The following is an 18,620-nucleotide window of genomic DNA, read 5'->3' on the forward strand; positions in this document are numbered from 1 at the left end:
TAAAAATTGTACCATTAATGGCCACCTTTAAAGATCTACATATCTATTAATTAGTCTGTGTATATTTCAATGGTGATATAATTTTTTTCTTACAAAATGTGAAATAAATTGTCTTGAAACATAACGTTTTTAACTATATACTAAGCATGCAGTTTGTTTATCTGTGTGGTATTGCATTGTGAAAGGCAAATCTCAAATGTATGTAAACAACTTACTATATCTGGACCTTCTGTATGATAATTCCATATTACATTACTGCCATAAATAGAGGGAAATGCTTCCCTAAGAGCTGCCATTTCACTGACACCGGTCTATCAGGGCAGCTCAGTAGCCGGAGTGCTGTTAATGATGGAAGGCAGTGATAGAGTTAACATGAGCTAAGAGCTGCAGAGCCAGTGGCAGGAGCAGGTTCCCTTACATCAGTGCACTCGCTTCAGCATCAGCAGCTCAGTCAGGAGGGTGCTGCTGGGAGTCTCTTCTGTGGCTGCCTATGGGATCGTGGATGCCTTGAATGATTCACCTCATACTCCACAGCAGTCTCATCCAGGCCAGGGGTCCAGCAGAATTGCATCCAGAAGAGCAGCTAGTACCGGTGTCACCGGCAGAGAATCTCAGCATGCGCCTGGTAGTATCTCATTCCATTCCCTAAGCATGACACTTTGCTGTACTGATCACTTGCTTTGCTGGTTACGTGTTGTTGTACTTAGCCCTTTAAACTTCATTGACTGAAAATTATCAGTGTGCCAGCCTGCTGCTGGGACAGCTGTGGAGTTGTTCTGCATCTGTCAGTACAATATATGCCTATAGGTAGATTTGCATAGGGAAACCTGATTTTGGCTGATTGAAATTCCTCGGTGTGAGAGTTGAATGGAAGTGGGGGGTCTGCCTGTCACTGGATATCACAGCTCTGTGGTAAGGGGAAGGCACAGTTGAAGATTGAGCTTTAGATATACGGGGAATGAGATGCTTTCTGCATATAATCCATAGCACAGAGCGATAGTGGTCAGGGCAGAATCCATGCAGGTACCAGGATGCTCAGAACAGTGTGTATCTGCTGCTGGGATACTTCTGTGCATACCAGGTACACCATGAATCATGGCTTCAGTGGAAGCACTTTGTCTCATGCCTTGTTGCTTCCATGTGAAAATGAGGAAGTGTATTATGTATGAATGCTAAACTGACCTTTTTTATGAAAATCTCAAAACTGCTAAAAGACAGAATCACTACTTTAACTGATTTGTAATAATTGTGTCCAATTGTATTTTCTGAGAGGAAACCTGAATAGAGGGAAATATGAGAGATACAGTTTCTGAGTTTCTTTAAAGCATTCTCTTTGCCCAAGTGCTTAAAGTGATCCCAAAGTGACTCTAAGGGCTAGTTTACTCTGGGCGCTTTTTCAGCGCTTTGCTGATTGCCGGCGATCAGCAAAGCGCTGCTACTAATGTATCCCTATAGATACATTCACACTGCGGCGTTTGAGATTTCCGTCAATCGCAAACGCGCTGCATGCTGCGTCTTTGGGGCGATTGTGCCCTGATTCTCATTCTATTGACGGGAATCACAAGCATAAATCGCGCTGAATCGCAAGATTTTGCCCTCAAATTACAATTGCGGATCCGAACGCGATCGAGGGTAAGCGGCACTCCAAGCGCCGAGTGTGAACTAGCCCTAAGTTGAAAAAACTAGATATTTATCTAAAATTAGGGAAGCCACTGGATCCTTCCCGTGTCCTCCTGGAGACCACCGTGACGGCCCAGGACAGTTCTGAAATGTGCTCTTCTTCATGCACGATTGTGGTCGTGCTGCAGCCGGGGAGTAGCACAGAGCCGCTCTTGCATGCAGAGCTCCGGTTACTGCACAGGCGCGGTCGTACTCACGCAGGTGCAGTACAGCTGTGCTCGTGCGTGAAGAGGAGCGCGGTCCAACAAGCCCTTGTTGGATTTCTTTCTGGGGTCCGAGAGCAGCAACGGTGGTCACCAAGAAGACATGGGAAGCTTATGTAGAGGCCTCTCTCTTCTCAGGGATGTATCTATCGTTTTTCGTTATTTATGCCTCTAGTACATTAAGCTAGCCATACACTATTCAGTTACCATTTGATTGTGTTTTAAATCAATTGATATTACGATTGATATAATGAACAATTATTTTACTACTCACTAAAGACCAACATTGAGGATCTATTTTAGCCCCTAATATCGATTATAATATTGATCGCAAATGCTTACCATAAAACCTCTTCAATGCACGATCAATCAGACCGACTTTTGTCCCTTTTTTAACTGAATGTCTAATTGGGGGGAAAAAAGTCTACAGTGTATGGCCAGCTTTTGTGTACTTATACTTAAGTGTGTTCAACATTACTTAAAATGAGGCCCTGTAATGCAATGTATTAGACTAGTGTTTTTTACAGGTATGTCAGTCCTGGTAGATACAGTATACGTTGTTGCACTGTGCTTATAGGATAGTAAACAGATTGTAGTGTGTGCTGGTCGCTGTTTAAATTATATACTTTGGAACTATCCCCTCTGCATTTAAAAGGTTAAACTGAGTTTGTATACTCAATAAGTATATCTGTGTTAAAATGCTAACAGCATCTGCAATACTGAGTTACAGGTCTATGGGCTGCTCTTGGCTTACTTGTAATATCAACATTGGGAAAGATAAGCTTAGATTTGTAATACAGAAGATATATTAGTAGTAAAATGCATTGCATTATTGATCAGAGCCTAAGTTTAAGTTATTTTAAGTACCCTTAAAGGGAAGGTCCAAGCAAAAAAAAAAAAATGAGTTTCACTTACCTGGGGCTTCTACCAGCCCCATGTAGCCATCCTGTGCCCTCGTAGTCACTCACTGCTGCTCCAGTCCCCCGCTGGCAGCTTGCCGACCTCGGAGGTCAGGGCCGCATTGCGTACATTTTTACGCATTCCCGCTAGTGCAGGAACATTAACATATACATTTTTACGCGTTAGTGGTGCAACGCATACATTTTTGTTCCTGCACTAGCTGGAATGCGTAAAAATGTACGCAATTCGGCCCTGACCTCCGAGGTCAGAAAGCTGCCAGCGGGGGACTGGAGCAGCAGTGAGTGACTACGAGGGCACAGGATGGCTACATGGGGCTGGTAGAAGCCCCAGGTAAGTGAAACTCATTTTTTTTTTTTGCTTGGACCTTCCCTTTAGTCTTTCCATACACACGTATGGCTGTGGTGATTCCTCAGTGTGTAGTTCAGACTCTCCTGAATCCAAATAACAACCAAACAACTGACATTTTAAAGGAAGACAGAAATGGTTACTTATGTATTGTTCTGATTCCTGAGGCTGCTTAAGAGCAGTTTGGTTCCTTATATGATCAGGTTAATGGTGAGCTATGCAGGTGATTGTCATAATATTGATGGATGAAAACCAGCCATGATTAATAGTAGATCTATAATACTTCCATTCACTGCTAGATGTTTGTTGATAATCTGGCACAATTCAATACATGTGTTAAAGTGGCCATTATTGATACAATCCTGCAGCCAGTTCATTGTTTCCAATCGGCACAGTAATCGTTTGTTGGTCGTGCAAATGAATGGCCAAATTCCTAATTACCAATCTGATCAGGTCAATGGGATTGAACTAAAAAAAAAATCAGATTCCATGACTCTGATTGAATAAAGGTCCGTACACACACCTGATCAAAGGCAACGACGGGTCCGTCGTCACCTCCTGCTGGGCGTGTTTTCAGCAGACAGTACAGCGTGTGTACAGTCTGTCGGTGGACTGATAAGGCTGTTGATCGCTCAGAAAAAGCCTTATCAGTCCACCGACAGACTGTACACACGCTGTACTGTCTGCTGAAAACACGCCCAGCAGGAGGTGACGACGGACCTGTCGTTGCCTTTGATCAGACGTGTGTATGGACCTTTAGTTAGTGGGCATTCAGGCATTAATGGGCACGATCGAAAGTTTCCGACTGACCACGGCAGGAATTGGAAAAGATCAACCAGCCGCCGGATTGTATCATTAATGGCCACCTTTATGTCTGGAAATCCATACCATGCATGATGAACAACTGTACAATCAAAGCTTTTTCCTGCTTATAAGTGTGCTAAGCAGTTAAGTAAATACTCTATCTAACATTTATCAGCATGCTGAAAGATTTATGGGGGCACCTATAGCTGGCTAACTTATACTGGGGGCACTTATACCTGGAAAACCTGTACTGGGCTAACTTACCCTAGGACATCTTATAGCTGGCTTACTTATACTGGGGCACCTATAGCTGGCACATCTGTCTATTGGGGGGGGGGGGGGGGAGAAGAACATCTGATTGTCTGTGAGGGAGTTGGCCTGTGTTAAAGGGCAGAGCTTAGGAGTGTGGAGCTTATGTTATGTGCCTATAGGCAACCTGAGCTGTAAATACGTCCCTGGCTGGTGTATATTGGGTACACATATGACTGCTGGCAGATACAGGCTGCCTAATAGGGATGAGTGAGTGACAGCCTTGAGCATGATCATAGATGCTTCCAGGTTTGCGCAAACATTAATCACAATTTATGCAAGAAATCACTTACAACTGTCGTGCTCATAATTTCACAAACACATTAAAATGTACCAATTGATTAGGCAAAATTAATTCAATTTCAAATTGTAATTATGTGTAATCGTAATTGCGAAATTTTATGCAAAACTCCACATAAGCAAAATTAGCTCATACGATCTTTACTAATTATGATTATTGATAACTGTGAACTGGTTGGCTCTACTCTATAATTTGATTTTGATTTCTGTTTCATTATGTGACTGGTGGTCATATATAAGAGATTCTGACAAAGCTGTCAGCTGTCACCTGTGTATTTGCAGCACGGTTTAGCTCAAATTATACAACTGTAGAATTTGCTGGTGGTTTCTTATCTCCATAACCATATCTCAGTCTGGGCTTGATTCACTAAGACAAATAACACGCCTTATCAGAGTTAATATGCCTTATTACTGTTAACCCGCCTTATCAGAGTAGCATTGCGAGCGCTACAGACTTAAGCCTGCTAATTGGCAAAGAGGAGAGCTCCACTCGTCCTGCCCTGAGCCCCTGTAGGTCCAATCACTTTAAAGGACATTATCCCCACACTTTGGCCCAATAAGCTGCCTGTCACTTGACAGGAAACTTGACAGGCAGCCTATTGGGCCAATCAAAGTGGGGGATAATGTCCTTTAAAGTGATTGGACCCGCAGGGGCTCAGGGCAAGAGGAGTTTGCCAATTAGCAGGCATAAGTTCGTAGCGCTCGCAATACTACTCTGATAAGGTGTGTTGATTCTGATAAGGCATGCTATTTGTCTTAGTGAATCAAGCCCACTGTGTCTTTTAAGTCCCATACACACGCCAATAACCACTGCCTCAGACGATAATCAAGCGTGTGTACGCCAGCCCCCAACTCGCGAGCAACTAGCCCAGCAGATCAACTTACCCGACCGACAGCCAATTTCATTGTTCATGCCGCTCTCCTGATAGCCATAGGATGTTGTGCATGCGCCGCTCTGTTGTCCCACCCCCATAGCAACAGGATGCCTCATCAGCTGCATAGCTGACATGGGTCTGTACTGGCCGGCCCATCAATGTCGCAGAAGGAGATCGGGTCCCAATCCCCGACGGGGAACTTAAGTCAAAGGCGTATAGGCACATTTAGTGTTATGAAGTTTGTTTGTGTTTTTGGTTTGTCAGTGTTAGCGGGTGCATATTTAAGCATTCATGAGTAGAGAGTCAGCTTCTTTCTGCTGGATACACAACACCTTTCCAATCCCGGATTTAACAACAATTTAATCATGTTGACTTGTGCTTAGGCTTGTGTGAGTGACTGGCACTATGGTCTTGATTGCAGCTTATGTGAAAAGTAATTAACATGCTGTATACAGAATAATAATAGCACAACACTATGAGCCTTGCATGGGATTGAAGCTATTTCTAAGCAGGGTGACTCTAAGCTGATCAGTCAAGAACATGATCATTTAGAATGTGTATTTAAATATTACTCTATGTTCTTGTCGTATTCCAGTTGGCAACCATATCTGCCGTGATGTCACTGTTGTTAGATAATAGAATTATTCCAACTGGCATCAGTCACATACATCGCTGTGATTGGCTTTATAAATTGGCTTTGATTTGCATAACATCATCTGTTGACCCTTTCATTTTTGCATGGCTTACAGAATTAGTGATTTTTAACCTATTTTTCTTCCAGCATATGTCCTGTGTATAGTCATAATGCTGACTATTGCGGGCAGTGTTACATGAGATACCGTACTCTCATTGGCTGGGGGAACGACTGTGCTATGACATCCATGGATAACAGCCAGTAAAATAGCTTCATTTTAGAGCTTTTTAGTTGAGTACCATTAACCTTGCGGTATTTTTCAGCTGATGATAAGCTGCAGTCTATTTTCTGCAGAAAACAAGGAATCAATGAGGCTTATGTTTCCATGTTTGTAGGGGAAATAGTATTGTCAAGAGCTTTCTTGATTGACTGACCTGAATTACATGCTAGATTGGTTGGAAACTTGGAAAGGCAAACTTGAAGCGTGCATATGTACGTGTGGCCGGTGAGTTGGGCGCATGGCAAGCCAAATGACTGCTCTTTCTGCTATCGCAAAACTCCCAGATGGCATTGTCGCAACTCAGAGGAAGATGTAATTTGGGGTCCGGCACCCCTCCCCGAATTACCTTTAGGCCCCACTGGCAGTATTATATTACTGTTATGGGAACCCTATTTTCTGCGTTCGACACTGAGCGCCATGCACTGAAACAACCTGCTTTGAACTTGAAGCCAGATAATAGGGGTGCCATAGCTAACTGGACCAATGGTTTGGGCATATATGCTTGGCTACTGCCAGGCCACACTGCCTTCACTATGGAAATTATGTACGGTGGGCAGCAGTGTTGTGCGCAGTGTCTAATCCTAGTGCCTATCCCTATACACTGCCATATCCAGGACCTAACACCCACCTCTTAGCTTCCAGGGAAATGCCTAACCATAACTTGGTGCTCAACAACCAAAGATTACCATTATTGGTCTAGATGCCAATGTTGAATCCAAAACAAAGACAACAAAAGGTGACTAGTGAGGCTTAAGATAACCCTTTCCAGGAAGGGGGAGATCAGTTAGCATTGCCTTAATGAGGGGGGAGGGTAATGCAGAAAATACCAATGAAAACAGAGTCCCATAATAAAGATGAACCCAGCGCTCAACCCAACCATGCCAAATAATGCAGCTGCAAGATTGTCCTAAATGTTTCATGCTGAAAGGTTTAGTTTACGCATTAAATCAGTTGCATATTATGTTGCTTTTACACGCTAGTCATATAGTTGGAGTGCTTGCTTTCCCTCCAATTAGCATATGCGTAACAATATACTGGCATGGGCATAATATGGAGACAGTGGTAGAGGGGCTACCCTCAGCTTCAGGCTGGTATTACCCAACATCTTTTCCTTGCATTTTTCCTGTGAGCCACACACCAGCAGACAGGGCCCCTGGGTATTTAGAAAGCAAGAAAGCTCCTTCTAACATAATCCCCTTAAATAAGTAATAGCTGAACATACATGTTTCCAGTGAAGGTGACGAGAACGCATTGTACACATAAATAATGGACTGGAGTGTTTGCTGACCCAGACCTTATAAGGACATGAAAGGTTCCCGCTGTGCTCAGGAGACACAAAGTGTAACAAGCAGCCTGAAAACGCTGTCATCTTACTGTAAATATTAAATGTATATAAACGAGGGTGGAAAATCTCCGCGCCTGAAGCTATGAATATTTAAAGAAGCCGTGTGAGTGTGTCTTGCATTGTGAATATTTGCTGAAAGCCGCAGACATGCCACAGGTCATGACACGTTTCACGAGGCACCTTATAGGTCTAATCAAGTGTGGAGTGTTCTGTGAATGGAAGACTCTCTGTTACTCTGCATAATCCGTGTCAATGATTAGACTTTCTAGCTTTGTATAATAAGGAACATTTATATACAGTGCTGCATCTATATTCATTCGTTAACTATAAGCCAGTTCTCTTTTAGCGGGGCTTAACTCATCTTCCAATGCATTGAGGAGTTTTGTGGTATAGTTTATAGCCAAGAATACTAGTAGATAGGGCTACTTTCACACTGGTGCATTGTGGTACACACATCACTCAATATAATCACATTGCTAACACAACCCCTCTGTTGTGTTGTGATCCCAGTTTGAATCCCTGCTGGGGCACTATGTGCACAGAGTTTGTATGCTCTCCCGATGTCTGTGTAAGTTTTCCCCAGGCACTCCGGTTTCCTCCCACATCCCAAAATCGTACAGATAAGTTCATTGGCTTCCCCCTCCTCCAAATATGGCCCTAGACTACGATACACCCACTACACGATACATACATAGACATATGACTATGGTAGGGATTCGATTGTGAGCCCTTCTGAGAGACACTTACGTGACAAGACCATACATTCTGGGGATAAATTCATCTATCCCTACCCTATAAATATTTGTAGTTGTCAGGACTCTGTTCTGATTCACCCAGAACTGCACCTTGTAAAAATGAAAATGTCCCCTTGTCCGAAGCCTCTCTCAGAGCCCCCAATGCAGCCACCCACTCTCTCTCATACACATCAAGCGGTGGTATGAGGTTGCACAGCTAGGATCAGGTGACAAGCCACTGCCTTACTGTCTAGAAGACCTTTGAGAAATCGGTGGTGACGGACAAGCTCCACATGCGGAACGCCAGACTTGCTGTTGGGTGCAAACTCTTTCACAGTGGTGTTTAGACATGTGTACTAGACTGCTCACATATATATTATCACTACCGTTATATGTCATGCACATCTCAGGAACTATGTGCTCCTTGATGATCTATGACATTAACACACTGCCTCTGATGAAGTAGCCTGGGAGCTGCGAAACGTGTTAGGCTTGTGTGGAATTTGGGATGCACCAAGAAGCAAGACTCTTTTTAGAAATACCGATATATTGCAACTGGGATTGTACAGACTGTATGTTTTACATACTGTAATAGGTGTATGTTTTTCTGTACATATGAAGCAATACAGAATCTATTGAAAACCTCATTGCTATTTCATTTGTATTGTACCATTGTATGTAGATGGTGGACAGTGACAGTTTTTGCTTGTTTTTTTTTTATGTAGCTATAGACCTTTGAGAAGTCCTCTAAATCAGGCTTTATTTTTTTTATTTTTTTTCACATCTGAAACCAACGAGAGCACAGCTGCGGATGGTGTACTGTGACATCAGATGTGGATAAAAACATCTGTTTTTTTATACCATAGACAGTACATAGTGCAAGGGGACATCAACTGCAAATGAAGGAAAACATTTTACTAAATGAAAAGGACTCTATATAGAAAAGGTAATCAAGATGTGGAATTCCCTTTCGTAGGAAGTAATAATTGCAAAATCAATTGTGGGATTTGAGTGATGTTGAGTGGAGGTGTTTTTTTTTTTTTTTATACCTAATGAAATCTTCTTTCTTAAATAGCAAAGTATAGCAAACGCATGCAGTACTTTGAACCAGGGAATTCTGAGAATTTTGTTTTCTCAGTAAGATGGAATTAGCCAATCGGGAAAGGTTCTTTTTGTTCCACCTTCCTCTGGATCAAGCAACTGGAGCTCTATAGTGAGGCTGAACTTGATGGATGACATGAGTCTTTTTTCAGCATATGTAATCATGTAATTAATGTTTCCTGCATAGCATTAGCCATTTATTTTTCAGGTGTTCCCCCTGATCCGGACTGGCAGAGGGTTGTTGTGTTTTCTGTTGCTAGTGCTCTGATTGGCAGTTGACTGGGGCCCTTGCAGTCTAAAGGAAATTGCTGGTGTTTCCCTCCTGCTGTTACATTACCTGTTAGTGTTGTAGGAATGTAGGCGGTCTGTGAGCAATGACTATGCCAAAGCTTATTTAAGTCATCTATCAAACGCCTTAGGAGATTCTACTTTGTCAGTCCAGACACTGAGGAAGAGCAGACATTGAGGGAAGGAATTATGAGACATCATCTCCCACTCTCTAAGTTGCCAGCCACTTTTGACTGGTTGTTTTTTTTTCATTGTTTTCTACTTGTTCTCTGATGGACATTTTGGAGAGACATTTATACTTCACTAATTCTTCTGCGCGTCACTTATTTATAGAATTAGCATAGATGTTAAATTTTAATTAACATAGATGTCAGGTTTTCTATGAATACATGGCTGTTGAGGATGACTGTGCTAACACAGAAGTTTTAAAGTGGACCTGAACTCTTGCAAAGGACAGAAGGAAAACAGAGAGAAATGCATGCTGTATGTATTTAGAGAGTTTAACCTGTCTAACCCACCTCATTTGTGACTGATTTAAGAAGCTAGCCGTTTTGTTGTGCAATTATATGTGGAAATGGAACTTCGGCATGGACTGTTTTCCTGCTAGTTACACAGGGAAGGGTAAAAGTCTTTATCAGGTCTTTTTATTGTTATCCATTACGGAGATTCTTGCTCTAGTCCTGATCATGTGACAATCTCGTTCACATGGACAATCTGTGATTTCATTCACGTTAAGACATGCCTTTCCACAAATCGGGCATGTTATTGTGCGCTTTGGCATTTTTCCTACTAAAATGTGGGCATTTCCAGAGTAAAGCAGCACTGTGCACTTTTAAATTGCAACACATACACAAAAGAAGAAAATAAACTGCATAAATGTCCATGAATAGAGCGATTGTTAGTAAACAATTGTTTCTTCAATCAGATCATTCAGATCAAAATAATTGATCATTTTGATCCACGGCATTAAAGGATACAAACTATTACTGATATTATTGTGATCATATGATTTATGAAAAAATCTGTCTCGTTAATCAACCAATCCTTTAATAATACAATCGATAATGTGAAATTTCAGGCACAGTTGATTGGCATTTGCTATCGTATACCACAATTGTCAAGTCAGTTTGGTGGTGGATCAGTGTCGGTCTGGGGAAGGCATATCTATGGTGGGACACAGACCTCTACAGACTTGACAATGGCACATTGACTAACATTAGTCCTTGGACCCATTGTCAAACTATATGCTGGTGCAGTGGCCTCACATGGTGAGAGAATGGAAGCCATTCCTGCTGGAAGATGCATTGATTTCATTGACTGCCCTCCATGCTCGCCTGACCTAAATCCAATAGAATGCCTTGTTACATCTCGATCTATCCAATGCTACCAGGCTGCACTTCAGACTGTCCAGAGCTTAGTGATGCCCTGGTCCAGATCTGAGAGGAGATCCCCCAGGAAACTGTTCGTGCATGCCCTGACATTGTCAGCTACGCATACAAGCACATGGGCACTACCTCTTACCAGATATCATTTAGGCCTCTTTTCTACAAGCAGCTGGCAGCAATGAATTCACCGCCTGTCAGCTGCTCCTGTCCACTGGCCGGGCACTTGCTAGTGTTTGTCACAGGTGATGGACAAGCAGCCCCACCATGTAGCTTGCCATGCTCAGACGTGACATGAAGCGGTTTTCCGCTGCTGGGTAACGCTGCCTTGTGCCTAATTTTACACGTGCTGTGTTACCGAACACTGCCATTTGGCCGTATGCAGGGCCGAATTTACCATAAGGCACTGTAGGGAAGTGCCTACAGGCGCCTGATAATGGAAAGGTGGCTCATCCTCCTCCCTGAGTTCCTCTTTTCTGCCTTTCCTGTGTAGCCACTCACCTGAGTCTTGGCATTTCACTGATAAGATCTTACTTTAATTGGGGGCATCTCTTTTAATAGTAATACTGAGGGTACATCTGACTACCGGATACTAAGGGGCACCTGTGGCTACCTATGACGGGCAAGGGAAGTAAGGGAGAAGTGACATCTGGGCCAGATTGGCAGGTGGTTGTACGTTCATCGAGGCTGGTAAGTCTAGGATTCCAGGACATCTGTGCCTATAGGCTCCTGTGAGGTACATCTGGGCCTGGCTGTATGTAATTGTGCCCAAATGGTGCTTGTGGCCGGCAGCCAGGTGGCTGAACTGCTCAATAAACAAGCAGTTCAGCTGTCCATGGAAAAGAGGCTTCATAAAATGCCAGACTGGGCATTTGCCCCTTGCCCCCCTCCCCAGCCCTCCCTGGGTCTGGCCATGTATGGACATTTTTGCAACATGCATATTAATGTTCTAGGTAGCTAAAAAGAGCTCTCAGGTCAAAATGTATTATTTTCCTTCAGTGGTAGCTCCTATGGCAGTGCTGTCCTTTTTGTATTGTAAGTTTGTATTGTATCTCCATCATGTGCAATGTTTGAGTATAAGGATCTTACCAGAAGTTCTGGGGAATGCTGTGAACTTAATATTTTATGTTGTTCTTTTCCCAGTTATCATTACTATTTATTCATAAAACATCAATATATTTTACGCAGCAGTAGTTTAGGGATGTGAGACAGAGATGCATATCAGCTGCAGACTGCAAGGGAGAATGGTAATTAAACTTTGATGCGGCTGAACCTCGTAGCGGTCATGCTGTCATGAAAAGCAATGTGTTTTAGGCCCCGGCAGTAGAAAAGGTTTGCTCTGGCTCGCAGAGGGAGATTCATCAAACTTTTATTACATCTTTACACCATCTCGAATAGTTTGTTTCTCACGGAAAGCAAATTGCACTTCGGGCATGTATGGTACAGAATCAAAAAGAGCAGCAGACTTCCATGATCAGCTTTTTGTCTGTTTCTTGAATACAGCCTTCTTACTGTTATGCTTACTAGTGTTGCAATCATTGCCGCTAGTAAATATAGTTTTTTGTTTTGTATTGGTTCTTTTTCCTAGTATTAGCTGGGCACTTTGCTGCTATTTGCGCTCATGTAGAGGGGTGGAGGCCCCCAAATAATATGTATCTCTCAGAGTAAAATATGATAAAATAAAGTATATGAGGTATCTTACCTCTCCAGATGAACCAACCCAGACAATGAGGATTTAGATCAGGTGAGGTTTATTTCAAGCACAATTTTAAAAAAAGACTATGCGTTTCAAGGGTCAATGCCCACCTCCTCAGGTCAACAAAGTGCCTTAGGAGATTCAGTGTATAGCGTGGGCGCCAAAATAGTGTTTTTCCCACTGGTGTGGAGCCATCCACAGTTAGTAAGGACCCCAGAAGAGAACCACTCAGTTCTGGCAGGACATGGAATACCAAGCTGGGATGGCGATTTCCCCCTTATGCAATATACGGTGGTTGCAGGTTCTGCAAACCACCTTTGTGAGTAGAACTACTCTTGTACTATTGAGCCATCCCTGTATCTTACTATACTGTATCATTTGGCTTCTGGTCTCATCTCTGACAACACAGACTACCGTGGATCCCCCACAGCGACCGTCCCTATGTCTATATTTGTGCTCTTGGGTGCCCACAAGTTCGGGTAAAGGAGGCACACCGCTATCTTTGTGCTGCCATGCCACATCTTTATAGTCTGCACATGTCAGTGATTCTTCTGTGCAGGTTACATAGCAAGACCATTCACCGTTTCTTTTCCTTCCTACCTGGTTTTTCTACATAGCAAGATATTACACCACAGGTAACATCTGAATCCTTGCCTATGAACTACAAATGTTTGTGTCATGTGCAACCATACTAACAGCACTATTGTGCGAGTTGAGATGGGAGAGGTATGCATTTAAAACTCTGTGTCATGGGAGGGCTGGACAGAGACCGGAGTAAACACAGATAGGCCTGACCAAGAAGATTTCTGGGTCTATTCAAGTAAGGCGAGTATAGTTGTTTCATTTTACATTTAAACATGCATTACATAGGAATAAATACACTATTAGTGCGCTTATTTTTTCAGGGGTGCAATAACGGCCACCCTGGCCCTCCAAACAAAACTATCATGGGGCCCCCTGCACCCCGCCCTCCCGTGCGTGGTGACCAGTCATTTTGAATCCAACCCCCGGGCAGGTAGTGCTGTAATATTCATCTGGTTCTCGCTGTGTCAGGTCTCCTCTTCCTCCCAGCAGTAACTCGCTTTGTGCTGCCATTCTGCAACTTCCAATCACATGACATGCAACTGGAGGCAGAGGATGGCATTACAGAGTGTGCAGCTGCTGGGAGGAAGTGGAGACCCAATGCAGCAAAGTAAATATTACAGCACCCCTGGTGTGCTATTCTGCAAGGACGGAGGAGGAGCCGACTTATTTAGCCCCAAGCCCTCCCTGAAGTCACGGGGGCTACTGGTACGGCACTGCTTTAATGTCATGTATTTTCATATGTAAGGAAATGTACTTTATATATTAAGTGTATAAATGATCTTTCAGATGCTTGCCTAATGAATTCCCCAGACTGCATGTTCTATAACCGCTAATTTCTATTCGCTGTGTTTGTGCTCTTTATGTTAAGAAGCAAGCATAATTCTAAGTAAGACCTTGAAATTCCTTACAGTGGCTGAATATTACTGACAGCAGTATTGATCTCTATGATAAAACCTGCCACTTGCCAAAGAAGGTAAGTGAGAAACATAAGTGAAGATGTAACTTAAAAAGGTTATCAACAATTAAGCTGTGTGAACATAACAAGCTCTTCAGAATCAGGGAGTACTTGCATCTGAGGATAATCACTTGACAGTATTTGATGTTGAATTAACCTTTATAGAGCTTACAGATGTAATAAAAAAAAGACAGTGATTAAATGTGCCTTTACAGAATACATCCACTGTTATTAATAAATATAATTGTCGGCATTTTAACTGCACGAGCGCAGACTGTTTTACTTCTTCTCTACAGGCAGTGAATACATCAACTGATGTGCTTATTTCAACTGGGGTAAGGCGCCTGTTGCTATGGTAACGTGCGGTGTAAGGCAAGTGTTTCGCGCATTACCGTAGCATTGTGCATGTGGGGTAACGTGCACTGCCCCTGCCTGTACACAGAAGTTTCACCGCTGCTTCGTACACCAGGCCCAAAGCAACAAACTTACTGCTGCTTTTCAGCATTCTTATTTAGTAATAAAGTTGTATTGTGACAAATGGCATGGTGACTTTTGCTTAGCATGTGGCTCCTGATCACTTGCTGTGTTATCTCGGAAATGATTGCTATTTGTCTTTGAGGTAACGTCCCTTGTGTTTTGATACATGTTTTATAACCAGTTGCTGTTTTAATAGCACTCAAGTCATATGTGACACCTACAGTGTCCTGCTAATTAAAATGCAGTTCTAAGGTCCTGTTCTCGGTATTGGAGGTGCTGGTGTGGATCACCACAGTTGTATGTTGCGTGTTTAACCACTTCAGGTGTTTTCACCTTAAGGACAGAAGCAATTTTCCCCTGTCAGCACACTTCCCATTCATTCGCCAATAATTGGATACCCCAAATAAAGTGCAACACGTTTCGTGGGATACAAACCCGCTTCATCAGGCAATAACAGATAGGAGTAAATAGCATCTGCCAGTATCATCATGAGGCGCTCAGCATTGATGATACTGGCAGATGCTATTTACTCCTATTTGTTATTGCCTGATGAAGCAGGTTTATATCCTGCAAAACGCATTGCACTTTATTTGGAGTATCCAATAAAATTGTTTTGACTGAAAATCCACAGTCGTATGTTCTGCTTGGAGGAGGTAAGTCCACCACTACCTCCTCTATTACCAAGATGGGTTTTTAAGTTCTTTTAGTATTTTTTTATCCTGTTGGCGCCTCTGTTATCCTATTATCTACATCAAGTCCACCCTTGGTGGAGGGTGTACCCTTCCTTCTTCTACTACAGAGAGCGACTTTTTGCCATAAATTAGGCTTTGTTTGGGTGGTACATTTTACTAAAAATTATTTTATTCTAAATGCATTTTAACAGGAATAATAAGGAAAAAAATTGAAAAAAAAGCATTATTTCTAAGATTTCGGCCATTATAGTTTTATATAAAATGTTGGACTGTGCATAAAACACACACATTTTATTTGCCCGTTTGTCCTGATTATTGCAGCATTTAAAATATTTCCCTAGAACAATGTATGGCGACAATATTTTATTTGGAAATAAAGGTGCATTTTTTGAAGTTTTGCATCCATCACTAATTGCAAGTCCATATAGGCAAACAATCACAATAATTCACCCTCACAACATGCATATTAAAAAGTTTTGTTACTAGATGGTGCTATACACTCTCCTGAAAGTTGATCACATTGGTGTGGTGTGAGTCTCCGCCTCCCTCCCTAAGTCTGCTGGCTTCTGTGAAAGTCTCAGAGCCCCACCCCAAAACCTCCGTGCAGCTCCCTCTCCCACAGGAATATGCTTGTGTGCAGCCAAAGATTCTTTCCCCACACCCACCGCAGCAATGACCAGCACAGTACATAGCAAAGGGAGAAAGTCAGGATGCCATGGGTGGCTGCACCAGATTCAGGGGGAAGGGGGGCACCAAAGTCTAGATTTGTTCAGGATATTGTGACACATAAGGCTGGCCCTGAGAACATGTATAGGTTCAAGCATTTGCTTATACTGTAGAATGTACAGTGGTTTGCAAAAGTATTTGGCTTCCTTGAAGTTTTCCACATTTTGTCATAATACTGCCACAAACATGAATCAGTTTTATTGGAATTCCACGTGAAAGACCAATACAAAGTGGGGTACACTTGAGAAGTGGAACGAAAATCATACATGATTCCAAACATTTTTTTTTACAAATTAATAACTGCAAAGTGGGGTGTGCGTAATTAATCAGCCCCCTGAGTCAATACTTTGTAGAACCACCTTTTGCTGCAATTACAGGTGCCAGTCTTTTAGGGTATGTCTCTACCAGCTTTGCACATCTAGACACTGAAATCCTTACCCATTCTTCTTTGCAAAACAGCTCCAGCTCAGTCAAATTAGATGGACAGCGTTTGTGAACAGCAGTTTTCAGATCTTGCCACAGATTCTCGATTGGATTTATATCTGAACTTTGACTGAGCCATTCTAACACATAGATATGTTTTGTTTTAAACCATTCCATTGGTGCCCTGGCTTTATGTTTAGGGTCGTTGTCCTGCTGGAAGGTGAACCTCCGCCCCAGTCTCAAGTCTTTTACAGACTCCAAAAGGTTTTCTTCCAAGATTGCCCTGTATTTGGCTCCATCCACCTTCCCATCAACTCTGACCCGCTTCCCTGTCCCTGCTGAAGAGAAGCACACCCAGAGCATGATGCTGCCGCCACTATATTTGGCAGTGGGGATGGTGTGTTTAGAGTGATGTGCAGTGTTAGTTTTCCGCCACACATAGCGTTTTGCATTTTAGCCAAAAAGTTCCATTTTGGTCTCATCTGACCAGAGCACCTTCTTCCACATGTTTGCTGTGTACCCCACATGACTTGGGGCAAACTGCAAATGAGACTTCTTATGCTTTTCTGTTAATAATGGCTTTCTTCTTGCCACTCTTCCATAAAGGCCAACTTTGTGCAGTGCACAACTAATAGTGTTCATATGGACAGCTTTCCCCACCTGAGTTGTAGTTCTCTGCAACTCATCTAGAGTCACCATGGGCCTCTTGACTGCATTTCTGATTAGCACTCTCCTTGTTTGGCCTGTGAGTTTAGGTGGATGGCCTTGTCTTGGTAGGTTTACAGTTGTGCCATACTCCTTCCATTTCTGAATGATCGCTTGAACAGTGCTCCATGGGATGTTCAAGGCTTTGGAAATCTTTTTGTAGCCTAAGCCTGCTTTACATTTCTCAATAGCTTTATCCCTGACCTGTCTGGTGTGTTCTTTGGACTTCATGGTATTGTTGCTCCCAATATTCTCTTAGACAACCTCTGAGGCCATCACAGAGCAGCTGTATTTGTACTGACATTAGATTACACACAGGTTCACTCTATTTAGTCATTAGCACTCATCAGGCAATGTCTATGGGCAACTGACTGCACTCAGACCAATGGGGGCCACTTTGCAGTTACTTATTTGTAAAAAATGTTTGGAATCATGTATGATTTTCGTTCCACTTCTCACATGTACACCACTTTGTATTGGTCTTTCATGTGGAATTCCAATAAAATTGATTCATGTTTGTGGCAGTAATATGACAAAATGTGGAAAACTTCAAGGAGGCCGAATACTTTTGCAAACCACTTGGAACTATACCAGATAACATTTATTTTGATAAGAAATTAATTCAGGTTATGTAAAAATTTAAATACATGCACATTTCTGTAGTGTGGGCCTGGAGTGAATTGGGAACCCCTTGTATCTGTATTTATGTATTTAATTGTTTACTAAACATTTTACAGGCGACAATAATAAAGGACACATTATGCGGTACTTATTGTGCACCACATTGTGTATGCTGTAAAACTTTATTGAGATACTTCACATTTCAGTGCGCTGCTGACCAGCATAATCAAATACCCCAGAGATGTTACTGTAATCAGTAATTCTGCAAATGATTTCAGTACCAGCGCTGTACTGCAACATTCCTTCCTTCCTTACTATGCATGTTCTTTGGTTGCTTTTACTGCTTGTTTAATTAGTGATCAGAATTCATGTGTGCCTCCCAGATTATAGAAGTTGCCCCAAGAATTATTATTGATTTCAGAAATTTTCTTTATGATAAGTAGCAGACATGCCAGGCGCAAGCTGAGGTGTTCAATACAAATAGAACATCTTTCAGTTGGGGCATGATCCTGCTGGAAATCTGGCCAGTAAATGGGGAA

At 42.5% G+C, this 18,620-nt stretch overlaps 1 protein-coding gene across 1 annotated transcript in view; it reads left to right on the forward strand.

Moving 5' to 3' along the window:
* Nucleotides 1-522: 522 nt before the first annotated feature.
* SCHIP1 (schwannomin interacting protein 1) overlaps nt 523-18,620 on the forward strand; it is a 538,791-nt gene continuing 520,693 nt past the window's right edge. Inside the window, exon 1 of the mRNA XM_068280922.1 lies at nt 523-625. Coding sequence (XP_068137023.1) covers nt 617-625 — 9 coding nt within the window. The 5' untranslated portion in view covers nt 523-616. The remainder of the gene's footprint in view (nt 626-18,620) is intronic.

The sequence above is a fragment of the Hyperolius riggenbachi genome, chromosome 4 (genome assembly GCF_040937935.1).
Source record: "Hyperolius riggenbachi isolate aHypRig1 chromosome 4, aHypRig1.pri, whole genome shotgun sequence".
NCBI classification, from domain to species: domain Eukaryota; kingdom Metazoa; phylum Chordata; class Amphibia; order Anura; family Hyperoliidae; genus Hyperolius; species Hyperolius riggenbachi.